At 44.1% G+C, this 13,992-nt stretch overlaps 1 protein-coding gene across 1 annotated transcript in view; it reads right to left on the bottom strand.

Moving 5' to 3' along the window:
- LOC149366338 (phosphatidylinositol phosphatase PTPRQ-like) overlaps window positions 1–3,288 on the bottom strand; it is a 64,465-nt gene extending 61,177 nt beyond the window's left edge. Inside the window, exons 1-2 of the mRNA XM_089570343.1 lie at window positions 3,090–3,288; window positions 1,056–1,352 (exon numbers count right to left, since the gene is read on the bottom strand). Of these exons, the coding sequence (XP_089426469.1) occupies window positions 1,056–1,352; window positions 3,090–3,288 (496 nt within the window). The remainder of the gene's footprint in view (window positions 1–1,055; window positions 1,353–3,089) is intronic.
- Between the last annotated feature and the right edge of the window lie 10,704 nt (window positions 3,289–13,992).

Below are 13,992 nucleotides of genomic sequence, written 5' to 3'. Positions count from 1 at the left end.
AAGCATTGCGTCCTTACACTGTTCGAACACCTCAGCGCTTTACGAGCTATGAAATGAGATCCAAAAAGATATTTCCTTTGGCCGAAATCAGAGTTTTCTTCATCCCGCCTAGTCTTTTTACGCGTGAGAATTTTAGAATGAAAGTTCTTCACGGGGGCCCTGACTTTTCACTATCTACGGTAGCGCATTAAAACAACTCGGATCTGGTATGCAGCCGCGCTGCCTATCGTTGTCACGGGCACTGCACCTTCGTAACGCCTCGTTCAGGAGTCGGTACGGCTTTTGAGCTCTGTGCTGAGGATTTAAAATAGCAACCCTGCAGCTGCTTTATTCACGTGAGGCGATCACGGCTGCAGTCGCACACATGTCGGTCTCTGAAAACTGCGTATACGCGTCCTTAATAATGCTGGTTGCTGAAAGGCGCTCTTGGATTTGACGCCTGTACATATTATAGCGCGGGAAATGCTTAAACAAAAGCCACAGCTTTACATATTCACGAAACGCAGCCACATAGCAGCCACGGGGACAGGGCTGCCATGATATCTCCAACCCTTTTCAAATGTACCCACAGGTGTTCAGGTGGAAGTTTGTAGCCTTGCGGCATGGTTTGAGATTTCCGCTGTCGGCAGAACTGTAATGGGACATGGGCTGGGCAATCCGTAATCGATTTATGTGAGCAGAGTAGCATTGTGGTCGCTTTTTAAAGCAACAAAAAGAGCAGGCGTTGCATATAGGAGCCCTGACCTGAGAAGTACTATGTCGAGTCGAATGCAATCTGAGCGAGCAGCTTTTGTCAGAAATGTAATAACCAGAAAGAGCGACATTTGCAAGCAGGGGGGTGAATTTCAATCCTCATGGTTCTCTAGGTTTATCTGCATGCATAACGTAGTTGCTCATGCTTCTGAGAGGCACCCTTGCTTGCATTACCATTTTCACCGTAAAGCGACCGCCGGCGGCCGTTTGTGAAATCAGAGAGCTCCAGAAACCCACATGATCCAGAAACCCACAGAAACCCACACCAGAAACCCACATGATAGGTGTACAAGGCAACCTACCAGATGCCGCAGTCGTGAAGTTGATAGTAGCGAACAGTGGCGACCGGCCTACGCCATTCTGGACGTACAACCTTAACAAATAGGTCGTGAAAGGCACAAGGCCGTCGCACATTTGATAAGTGTAAGATGTGATCCACTGTCTGCGTTTCGTCTCCCAAATGTCCAGGCTCTCCAGTTCCAGGTAATAACTGATGCTGTTTCCGTTTGCTTCTTCGCAGCGAATTTCTGACCACTCGAGGACATCCAGCCCAGGCACGGATTTGGAATGTCGCAGGTTCCTTGGCCTTCCATGAGGCGCTGGAATGGAAAGATCAGACGCTAAGGACATGGAGGCGGCCTTGTGATCCGGCCAAGTTTTCGCAGCACGAAGGCGTCTTCTACTACGACTACAAGGAGCTGAGTTAGAATCCACTTGCGCGGGAAAGCCGCAGATTATGAATTACACAATGACAACTGGAGGCAAAGCAGCTTTGTTCTGCGGCCAGAACATCTACTCATATCGGACCTCAGAGGAAAGGGTAAGGACAAGCTGTGAGTGATGGTAATGCATTTTAATGACGCAAGGGCAGATACGGCAAAAAAACTATGACACTGTGGGGTGAAAAACCAATTTCCCAAGTGCTGCACTGTAGATAAGCCCTGATCACTGATGTATCACTGATGGGTACCTGCGGCACTGGGTGCGAACGTCGCACCTCCCGCAAGCAAGGCGGATGCTTAAGCCAACAGGCTACCGCTGCGGAAGCGCCAACCAGTTGCTTCGAAACGGCGCGGCAACAGTTTTAACACACAGTGCAGTTTTCTGCTGCGCTCATGTCCATAAAGTACAAGCAGGAAGGAGATAAAAGAAATTCAGCACATAGTGCAGCATTTGTACAGCAGCTCGTGTAGTGAAAGGTAGCACCTCCAAAAACGGATGAGTAACTTAAAATGAAATGTAGGTTTTGACCTTCTATCGCTCTTTCCTCGCGTTGAAAGCATAGCCACCACTGCTGCTTCTCGTCCACACCATAACGTTGTCTGCGCCGGAACTCCCGAAAGATTGCTTCTTATGTACATAAACAATTATTTCATAATTTTGTTTAGCCTTAGCTGAAATATGTTTCGTGTTCATGCTTGATTCATCAAACATTGGTATCAGATAAGAGGTATAGTCGTGTTGTTTTTAAGGCTAAATGCAAACCAGACAATGCCGTTTTATGGCTTTGTTGATCACATATTTCCATATCACATGGCTGTCCAAACACCCATAGCAACGCTCTATTCAACAGCGCACACAGGACGAGGATACAGAGAAGAAGCGACTGTGTCATCGTCTTGTGTGCGGTGTTCAATCCTGCCATGCACCAACTAGCTCAACTGTCCGTACCTCAGACTGCGCAATCACAGTAGCTACATCCGCATTCAAGGTAGCATTTGTGTCTTCAAATTTTCTTCCAAGGCTTGCGCTATGCATGTGAGGAGTAACCTTTCGGCCTTCACCATATCATAGTTGTTGCACAAGAATGAAGTCTGAAGTTGTAATCCGGCCAAGCATTTAGTCACTGATAAGGTATAACATCAGCTTTTTTAAAGATTAATCTCATAAATATTGTCATTTACTCAGTCTATTTTGCTTTGCATCTGTTATGTTAACCTATCGGTTTACTTGCCGTTCAATATTGATTATGAATAAATTATTGCAACCTTCATATATTTCGCACTATGATGCTTACATAAATTTCATTTTTCTCTTGCATTTCTTATGCCTGTGAACTGAGCTTTGGCATTTCCTTTTGTAGATTGTGATCCACAATTTGAATTTGCTAACTATAGTGGAAGGTATGTTATATGCCGTAATTCTGAATTCTTCTACATACATATACATTGCTGCGATACCCCGTCTGAAAATTCCTCTGTCTAGGCATGTAAGCTATGCGTAAATAGAACTTTATTGTAGGACTACAGTGCCAATATAGTGTTGATAGTTCAATCGAAACAAGCAGGGCGCCCCATATATTTTTATAAAGTGAACTTTCAAACTCCTCATGTTACCTTCTTCATTCGTTGAGAACGTCAGGTTGTGCTGGAGACGTTCTGGATCGAGAAGTCCCATGTCTCCAGCAGTAATGGCAGTGATAGTCATAGCGTACATAGTGTACGGAAGCAGATCTTCCAGAGACGCGTTAAAGGACTCCGGAGGCACGATGAGTTCTTTCTCAAGGCTGTCAGTAAGGAAACAGGAAGGCAGCATATGCGCTACCGGCCAGTAGAGTACACTGTAGTGGTGTATCCACCGGTCTGCTCCTTTAGGATGGCTCCATCTGGCGACAGCTCTACGAGCACTTGAAGTTATCAGAAGGTCACTTAGCGCCGGAATCCCTGGAAGCGATGAGCACAAAATAAATGGATTCATTTAGATGAATCTAGGGGGAATTTTAAACAATAGCAGCTGCAGTTATTTTGTTAAACACCGAAGCACTGAACGAAACAACTTCGTACAAGATACAAAACACTCCAAGATGCGACGCCATTTAGGCAGAATGGTAGCTCATGGAAATTAAGCAGCGGATTTGAAACAAAAAGGTCATGCGTATTTCTTATTGCTCCAGCCTTCGTAAAGAATATTACAAAGCGCATGCAACGTTAGGCACATATGATATACATGCTTTATAAATTACGGCTTCACATACACAGTTGACAGACACGATTGATAAGCATAACTAAAATAAATAGTTTATTCCCAGCCGTTCGCTTTTCAAAGCTTAAGATTGAAGATTGATGAAAACTGTTCCCAGCTTTCTTTAGTGCTTACTTGAAGGGAGGGTTGTGAAGTTCGCACACGTGGGTATACTCAAATGGTGTCCTGTCTTCGTCTGAACGCAGACTGAGTACGTCATTCCTGCTGAAAGCTCAGTTAAGGTGTACTCCCGAAGTGCAGTGTCATTAATCAAGAAAGACCTTGGGTGTGTAAATTGTACCAGGTTATTACTCGTGGCGTTAACCAGCGAAACATTCACCTGCAAAACAACGATAATTTCCTATGTTTAGGAACACTGCACTCGATACTTATATTCTACAGATTGTAACAAGATTTTTAGGATATCATAGCGATGTTAATCCCCTCTCACGCTCGTAAGAGGTTTCTTTATATAATCACCCTTAGTATCAGACGCTCCCGTTTTATGTTTTTGAGTGTAGCGGTTTTCAAGAACAGTATTTGTTTTTGAATTACGCTCCTGAAAAAAATCATACATCACTTGCCAAAACAGTAACCAACATCTCCTGTTTTTTCTTCGTCTTGACATTATATTCAGTATAATAAACGTATACTATGACCAGTAGTTTGTATCATATTTAGTCTCACCATTAGCGTTATTTTATAATGTCCACCTTTTAAAGCCATACCTGGGGAGATTCTTCATGCAGGAATTCGTACTCGTCTATTTTTGTACGTATCAGTGCTGCGCTCTTTAAAACTTCAGAGCGCCCTGAGAATTAAATTTTCTTGGCATATTCTCCTGGTGGTCAGGATCTCCTGTATTTTTTCTAACCTCAATAAACACCTCGAATTCCAAGGAGGGCAGTACCTATGGAAACCACCTGAATTTAGAGAATTCGGAACATTAGGATAAAACAACTATGTCGAAACAAGAATTTCACAGCTACAGCGCATATAACTTTTGACTTCTAGGAAGCGATATACTTCGTGTGCGTAAGACAAAATTTATTTAGCATTGCTTGCTCAGCTTCCTCAATAGCATGCTTCGATGTTATCGGAACTGCTGTGTTGGTTGAGGGAATGCTTTTTGGTCTCCTGTAAACTGCAATCAAAAACACTGCTGTATTTTCTAAAGTTTTCTCCTGCTGTTGTGAAAGACAAACATTCTTAACGGGGTAAGTTCGCTTTATGGTTTCAGCATTGCAGAGAACACCACAACGGGGCTAAATACGATTGCAGACAAACAATGCTTTTCGGTGAGTTTTTTACACGGGTAAAAACACTTCTTTTGTACACGGGTAAAGCATGCTTCATATCGCCTCACGGAAAGGGTGTTTCAAAAACGTTACTAGATTTTACAGACAGGAGGACCACTGGGCGATTTGGACAAATAATTTGTTGTTGTTTTTTAAGCACTGTGTTGCCTAGTATATGTATAGTCTATATACAGTAACTTTACACTGCACAAGAGATGTTTTGTATTGCCTTGTAGTTACAGCTTTTTCGTTTTTTGACCCCAATAGACCGTCTGCATAAGTGCGCTCTACGATTCTGTTGCATTCCCGGGTAGTTCTCAGCCTAGCGCAGACTCGTTCTGCTCAGTTCACGGGCTAGCAGTAGATGCGTTCGATAAAAATAAAAACGGTTCAATACACCTCTCTCGTAAACCAGTGATCCAATTCCAATCACTTTCTTTATGTTCCTATCACGCAGTAAAAGAGCCGCAATTATTGATAATTTAATCTGCCTTATCGGATTATCTATACAAAGAAAAGCTCGTGGAGCTTAACGTTACCATAATAGGAACTGTTAGTGCCCATTAGCCTACCTGAATCTGTAAGGCATCTGGACACAAGTAATGTTCCACCATTTATTGTAATCACGTTGAAACATTACCAGGAACAACCTCCAGTGCAATCGTCGGAACTTTAGTTTTAAACACATTAGCATCTGCTTGCACTACATCGTTCACGAGCTTTTGTTCAAAAATTTTTCGCTGTCTGTGAATTAACCTCCCTTACCACAAATGTCGTGAGCATTCCCTTGGCTTTATCGGCCATGTACCAGCGGATCCTTAGACTGTGTTGTTGACGCGAAGAGCAGTCAATTTTTGCCGGACCTTCTGCAAAACAAAACAAATATGCGCTTGCAGGGTTTACAGTGAATGAACGGCCTGGATGTTGATTTGAAGTTTCTCACAAAAGGAGGGGGAGATATTGGCTGATGCGATAACGTGATGATCTTACACTAGGAGCTTATCGTTAAGACAGGCATTGTTTGGGCGGAAGAAGAGAATAATTGAGCAGCAGGTAGGATAATTGAGCAATGGCCGGTTTGCTACCGTACATGTAGGAAGCAGGATGAAGAGCAAGGAACCAAACATAAAAAAGATGGATTTGAAGGTCGCAGCACAGTATGTAACCTGGCTGCGGGAGGTATTAGTTAGTGCGAAGAAAGAATGTACCCAGAAAGTCTAGCCTGGCGTTCAAGCCACTGCCCTTTCAGTATTTGAAGGAAGCCTTGGTGGCTTTCTTCAAACTAAAGATTGCAGCCGCCGCGGTGGCCCAGTGGTTATGGCGTTCGACTGCTGACCCGAAAGATACGGGTTCGATCCCGGCCGCAGCGGTCGAATTCGGTGGAGGCGAAATTTTAGAGGCCCGTGCACTGTGCATTTCAAGCGCACGGTAAAGAACCCAAGGTGGACGAAATTTCCGGAACCCTTCGCTACGGCGTCCCTCCTATCCTTAGTCGCTTTGGGACGTTAAACCCAAGTAAACCTAAACCATCAAAAGGCTTCGGGGCAAAGCCCAAAATAGGGATCGTAAGTTTCAAGTACTTACCTAGTTGCTCCGTAGTGACTTCCAGCTCGGAACAATAAAGCGAGTAGGCTGTTCCTCTGTTCATAGCTCGCACCTGAAAATTTCAGCAATTATGGCTGTTTTAGACTGAACCAACCTGATGGAGTGGCTCAGATTTGAATGAACTTGCTAAATCAACGACCAGGACCCCGACTCAGAGCAGAGGGGAGAGCTGTCAACAAATGTCCAACAACAGAGCATTTAGCATGCATCAGAACCAAGACGTACAGCGTCTTTGAAGTTCGCTTCTGTAGAACGGAAACTGCGGGCGCAAGAGATTTCATTCTGCCAACTTGTTTTTTAGCAGGCAAACGCCATAGCTAGTGACTCGCCGGCGGATAAGGTCATTAGTACCTTAAGTGCAGTTAAAGATCTTTATTTAACAGGGTTCCTGAAGAGTTCAGTTTGAGTTTCAAGCGCAGACATTTCACCAGATTCATCTTGGCCTAATTTGAAATATTTAGTACTGATTTGTTCAGCGGGGTTCATTCTGATTTCGGACTATAAAAGAAGGTTTAGCAAATTTTGTTCAGGACCTCCCATGTTGAGTGCAAGCGGCAGAATTTTCTCCTAGAGCATTATGTCTTCTTAGCCGGTTCTTCTTAGCCGGTTCCTCACTTTCGCGATGTGCTGCAGTACATGCATTCGAGTACCCGAGGAGAGTTGGTAGTGTAGGCTACATCAGTATGCAAATTCTTCGCTCTCACACCTCACCTATCACTAACACATTCTCCTTACACGCTCATAAACGGCCCTGTGATATTTGTTTACGTCTCTCTCCGCACAGATTACGCACTACTCTGCAACTTATTCACGAGTTGTGCTGTTTCTGGGAAATGCTGCGAATAAAGGATCCCCAACTTACCGAAAAACTATAGGATGTAGCTGGGTGTAGGCCCTTGATGGTGTAGCAGTGTCGCCCGACAACATTTCCTGCGGCATTGCAGTCCTCATGGGCTATATTCAGCTCAATAGGCTCTGACAGAGAGTCACTACTCGATATTTTCAGCTGGTAATGATCGAGTATGCCGCTCGGAGGATACGGTGCCTCCCAAGAGAGGCGAACTGTGGTCTGTGTAACGTTTGACGCAAGGAGACCCTCTGGTTCCGCAGGAGCTGCAAGCAATACCGAAATTACTTCGTGGGAATCAATCGATCGATCGATCAATCAATCAATCAATCAATCAATCAATCAATCAATCAATCAATCAATCAATCAATCAATCAATCAATCAATCAATCAATCAATCAATCAATCAATCAATAAACAAATCACCAAACCTAACCGAAACTGTAGCACAATTTCAACCAATTAAAGAAGGTACAGCCTTTTTTTCGGCATGTGAAGTGAGGAATTATCAAACATCACAATAGGGGCTGCTGGCAACGACGTTTCTGTTGGTACACACCCCGCAATTCTGCACAAAAGGATCTTTCAACACGAAAGAGTTTCTGAACACAATTTTTTCATATATTGTAACATTAAACGATAACTAAACATATTCGCAGGTCTCCCCCCGGCAGGCTTTCTTTTTTTTTTTTGCTATTAACGTTCCGGCTATTGCCGAAAACATCCCGCATTCGCTTTCTATGATACACTAGAATGCTCGATGCGAGCGATAGAAAAAGTTTGAAAGAAAACTTTTGCTACCCCGCGGAAGATTGGACGATTAGCTTCAATATTTTCACAGCGGCACTTAATGATATACAAAATTCAAAATTTTTCTCCAAGAATGCTTCACTTTTACCGTAAGCCTACAATTAGAGAAACTGAATGTTTGGCAAGTTTTTGTTACTGAAACTCCGAGAACATGTTCGAAGCTGAACACGGGTATATAGGATATATATGAATTATTTTAGCTTGCGGAATCCTGTCGTGACACATAGAGTACGAGCGAAGCGAAACGGGTCAGTGCAATATAGTTACTATACTTCGGGCTTTAAACTGCACAGCACTCATGAGGAGATTCGAGTATTCCAATAGAAGCGTGGCCTCGCTACAATTCACTTAGTAACTATTTGCCTGGACGACTTCTGTGAGGCTATTGACACGATAAAAATGTTTATGACTATCTTTGCGGCCGCTATTTGCTGCGCGACAACCATTGTCTTATCTGCAGCGCTTTTATTGCATCAGGCAAGAACTTACCCGAAGCAGCGGTGGTGAAGTTAACAGTGGCGAATAGCGGGGAAAGTCCTGCTTCATTCGCGGCGAACACTCTTGCCTCGTACTTTGTGAAAGGCAGTAAGTTCCCGCAGACATGAAAGGGATAAGATGTGTTCCACTCGTAACTGTTGGTCTCCCATGGGTCCCTGCTTGAGAACTCCAAGTGATAATAGTATGTGTTCGCGTTGATTTGGTCGCAAGGCATTTCAGACCACGTCAATAGGTCCGTTCCCTTCCGGGGCGCCGAATGCCGAAGATTGATCGGCCGACCTTGAGGAGCTGCGAAGCCAAAAGCAGCGATGCAGGTTTTAAAACCTTTTTTAGTGGTAATTTTCTCACCATCTTCAGTCTTTCCTTCCGCGCATCCAGCAAGAAGAGCGCAAGAAACTAAACGGCGGGAATTCGCGCACAATGCTCCCTTAACCACAGTTACGACCATTACGAAAAACTCATTTTGGCCAACAGGCGTTTAACAACAATATTTGTGCAAACCGAATTGTAACGAATCAGAAAAGCGTTTTAACGAGTGTGATGCCGCATCAGGCCTTAACTTCAATGTGAGGTTACACGTTCGCGTAAGTTGTCAGTGACCAAAAAAGTGGTCTGACGTCTTTCCTCTTGCTATTTTTGGCAAAAACTGCCAACTTCGAAAATCACCTAAAAGATCAACAATAATCAAAGGCTTGAAATTATCCCTGCATCCGCTCTTCGTTGTCCCGGCTATCATTGAGGCGAGGTTTTCAGATCCGAAGGATTCAGTGGTTGTAGGTGTTCACTGCTCGACCAGGCTCATTTGAATAGTCATACGAATGCAGTAGCCAATACCGTTTGTCTCCTCTTACCTTTTAAATCCTGTCCATAGCTAGAAAGCCTATGCATTTAATGTTGCGAAAAAAACGAGTTGAATTTAGGCGTTTATAGATTTCAGGAGCACAGCAGACTCATCTTCGAGCAATAAAACTTCGGCAGCAGCTGTGTTTCTTGCTGTTTTCATTAGGACACTGAAGGCTGCTCTAAATTAAAGCGCCTGCATTTGATAATGCTACACCATAAGTCTTCTGCATTTGTAAAGGTTTTATGCAGATGTCTAAAGTATTCCTTGCATATGCGTGCTAACTTTTGGCGGGCAGGGCATTTGCTTTATTGCAGTGTTATCACATTTTATCATTATTTCAAGAAGAATGAAGCACTAACCATCCGGACGTGTTCGGGCCTTCATATTGTAAGCGGGTCCAGCTGCGATGGTTACAGCGGCTACGGAAAGAAGATACGTGGTCGAAGGATGCAGACCCGTTAGAGTAGTGCTCCTGGTAGACGACGGCACAATTATTGAAACCTCTCTTTGTTTCAAACGAGGACAGGATGGTGCTATAGGCGTGTAGATCACCCGGTAGTGGCGGATGACACCGTTGGAATGTTGAGGCGGGCTCCATGAGAACTCAATATCATGAGCCATTGTTTTCTTAAGACGAACATTTGGGATTGCTGTTGGAGCTGCAACAGAAATTCAAAATTATGTATGTCTTTACATTTCGCTCTTTTTTGTGCAACAAATTGTCCCTAAGAATCTGAAATAAATATAATAAGTGACTACCAAATGTTCTCCGCTTTAAAGCGGAGATAAAAGGAATGTACAGCTTTTCGTTCTGCTGAGGACTACTCTTAACAAGTCGTAATAAGACGACGTCTTGCCCAATATTGTGCCAAGTTGGTTGCATCCGTGTCGAGGTAGAAACGACTTTTTCAGCTGCCTGCCTATTCTGCTTTTCAGGCGCCGCTCAAATTCTTTTGTCGCCTTAGTTGCCTCTGCCATTTCGATTCTCCGCTGCTCCAACACAACTATCATATGGGTGTCTATGCTGCTAGAGCTCGGCGCTTTCGGCCAGCTTTGCTGCGTTTTACTACTGCAATAAGCGAATGTGAATCTGGCAACAAACCATCACGAAATTAAACTGCGGCTTCAGTGACCGAACAGAACTTTTAAATAACAGAAATATCGACAATTCTGATGGAGTATGTCGAGTGCGGCTTGGTACCGCTGAGCAGCTAGCCTAGGATTCATGTAATGATAGCCCAATGAAAAAGCAGAACATTGGGAGCTCTTTGAAATACTGTATATATGTGCGGAGTGTGCGCCAATAATTGATTTCCTCCATGTAAGCTTACATATTGCTTCTAGCTTTTCGCATGAAAAAGGACTGACAAGGGATGGCATTGAAAGCGTTATTGTACAGTCTCTAAACTCATCTATCAAATCTCGACACCGTAAGCGATAATTTAAAAGAAACTATTGTTGCTTTTGACCGAGCAACTTTGACGGAGTTACTTTGTCAGCCTACATGACTTCTACAAAGTACTGTACACAGTACAATAATGCAATAATCTTGCGTTTAAGCACGCACTTTCTCTAGGAAGCTCTCCCTGGAAGCTATATATATATTGCTCAGTAAAGACCAAGGGCATCTAGAAAGAAAGTTTTGAAAAAAGCGGTGATACTTAGGGTCATTCTTTTTACGCCTCTGGTCGAAGTGAATAATTTGAAATAAGTACGCATTCTTAAACATCTTGTTTTCTACACTGCGAATGGCGATCAAAAGGGAAAACTCTTACCATCCTCTGCAGATATTACCCTCCATTTCTTGGTCCAGACACTCTGCTTGCCGCACGGTGTCTTCACGCACATCCTGATGTCTGCCAGCGTGTGCGGGCCAACTAGAACCCGATACATCTCAACAGGCTTCGTTCCCAGTGCCGTCAGATTGAATTCCACCGATGTTCCGTTCACTTCAAGGACCACGCTTGCGCTCCAGCAAGACCAGTACTGACGAGCCGGATTCTGTAGGGGTGTAAACATACAGGGGTGTAAATCTGGTGGGCTAGTAATAGCTACTATCTATGACAGTAACATGCGTTTCCTTCATCTCTTGACGTTTGTTTCGAACGCAACATTTATCGTCATGAGCAGTTAAATAAAGAGCTGGCTAAAAATTTTTGCACCAAATCACCATTTATAATTCATTACTAACTACTGATTAAGTTCCATGCAAAAACAGTCACACGGCCACAAATGAAAGTTGTGAAGCGTTCACTGGTACCTCGACCGTTCCGGAAAGGTCGTTCCGGTCGGTTGCTCGAATGAGTTAGCATGCATCAACAAGCTGTTGTCAGTTTTGGTTCCCGCGAGAAACAGCACACTCCCCGCAATCAGCAAATGTGACCAGCGTGTCTCGACTACCGTAAACGCTCTACGTCAGCATACAACCGCTACTAGTAAGCAATGGGCCCACAGAAAAGTTCCAAGAATCTGGTGAAACTTTGGCGTTGCGTGCAGCTGCCGCTGGTGGGTTCATTTACTAGGCCCAGCGCAACACAAGAAAAGCGGATTTTAGAGCGCAGCTCTTAAGCGCCGGTCCTAGGGTTTAGCTGCACCCGAAGAGATGCTCAGCGGAGGCACAGCGCTGTGCGGTGTTCAAGTCGAAGTACACAGCCGCATCTATTAGGCACTGCAAGTTACGTTTGCGGTGACCTACAGTACGAGTACTGCAGCAGCTACGCTTTAAAATTGCATTACTCAGAAATCTAATCATTAATCCTTTTTTTTTGCACAAATGAAGAGGCAGTTAGAAAATTGGCCATTTTTGCGATCGCGTAAAGCACGACTGCCAAAAGCGAATGAAGTTGCAGCCCAAGATTTGACTTTGGGCGTATTGGGCTAATATCGTACCTTAAAGTCCAATTATTCTTTGAAATTTTTACTCGCATGCTGTTAATCAAAACAGTTGTTATTTCTGCTTGGTCTAAACCACTGAGACTTTCTCTAGACAGTAAAAAAAATTGCACCCTTAAAGGTGTAGCGCTTGTGGCTTCACCCTTCCCACACCATCATTTTTTTTTTACTTTTTTGGAAAAGGGTGCGCTGAGACCGTTAGTGCCTTTAATGCACCCATGGACCCTTCAAAGCTGCATGGGTGCAAGAGTGGTGTAGCCCCTTCGGGTGCAAGTGTGCGTAAGGGTGTACGGTATTCTTTGACTTGTCGAACAACATTCCAGCAGTTCAATCAAGCGTGCTTTTAAAATGATGCGAGCTATTCGAGCTTTCCGTTAAAAGATAGCTGTGACCTTGATTCGAGCAGCTATGACTGGAGATCTGTGTCCCCGGAATGTGATAATTGACTGAATTATTTTAGCTGAAGTGCTAAGCGTCACTGACTCCAAATAGGGGGTCGCTGAAATGACACATATAAACTTAGAGAAATTTTGAGCGGAAGGGTATCTGTTGTTACAGCCGGCGTCTTCGCTTCGGCGGACGCGGTTGTTGCCACGCGCGTCATTGCACAGTAAGGAGGTTCAGAAACACCGTGGGACACACATCTGTGTATTATAGTTGGAGATACCGTAACGTTAGTGGAAAGTTAGAAAGGTCGTCGGCAGCTTTTCGTACGAAATGTTTAGCTTCTATTCAAGAGTGCACACCAAAAAATAAATTGATCACCGCCTTTTAAAGGAATAAAAACCTATGAAACTTTAAAGCAGTCGGGAAAAGGGTGCGACAAGCATACTTTGCACCCTTTTACGTGGCCAAAAAAATAAGGGTGCAACTGTAACGATCCCACCATTGCTATGGTTGCGACGAGCATACTTTGCACCCTTTTGGGAGGGTGCAAGGGTGTGAGTTATAGACACGTAAATGCACCCTTAAGGGTGCAAATTTTTTTAGTGTAGACACTTACGACAAGATTAGATTTTCGTTGCGATGAGGCAGAGTACGCGTTATTGCCGTAATTTTGGATTACCGGAAGAGCACCTGGGGCCAACTGTTTTTGTGTGCACACGTATGCACACTGCCTTACACAGTGCCACGCAGCCTTCCAGACCCCCGCCTATCCTTACCTCCCCCCCCCCCCCCACCCCCCGCGGCCAATCTGGCTCTCCTCCCTAGATCTAAAATTGCAATGTGCTCTCGTCGCCTTGGTCCAGGACCTATTGAATGCCTAACAGAGAGGCTGTTTTAATAAAAGTGTCGCACCACCACCAACATTACTTAGAAGGGTAAAAATTCAAGTTGCCGAGTATGGCACCCCAAGACATTCGAGAAAACAGTCTGCGAAAACTTACACCGAACACCAAATTATGGGTGCTCATTTGCAAAGGGAATGGAATTCCGCGTGTCTAGGATTAGGTTTTTGGTTCAGGCGTGCAGCGAGCAGCAAA

The sequence above is a fragment of the Amblyomma mixtum genome, chromosome 1 (genome assembly GCF_055824585.1).
Source record: "Amblyomma mixtum isolate Tamu chromosome 1, ASM5582458v1, whole genome shotgun sequence".
Taxonomy (NCBI): Eukaryota; Metazoa; Arthropoda; class Arachnida; order Ixodida; family Ixodidae; genus Amblyomma; species Amblyomma mixtum.
The sequence above is the reverse complement of the archived record's forward strand: the minus strand, read 5'-3'. Positions and strand labels throughout refer to the sequence as shown.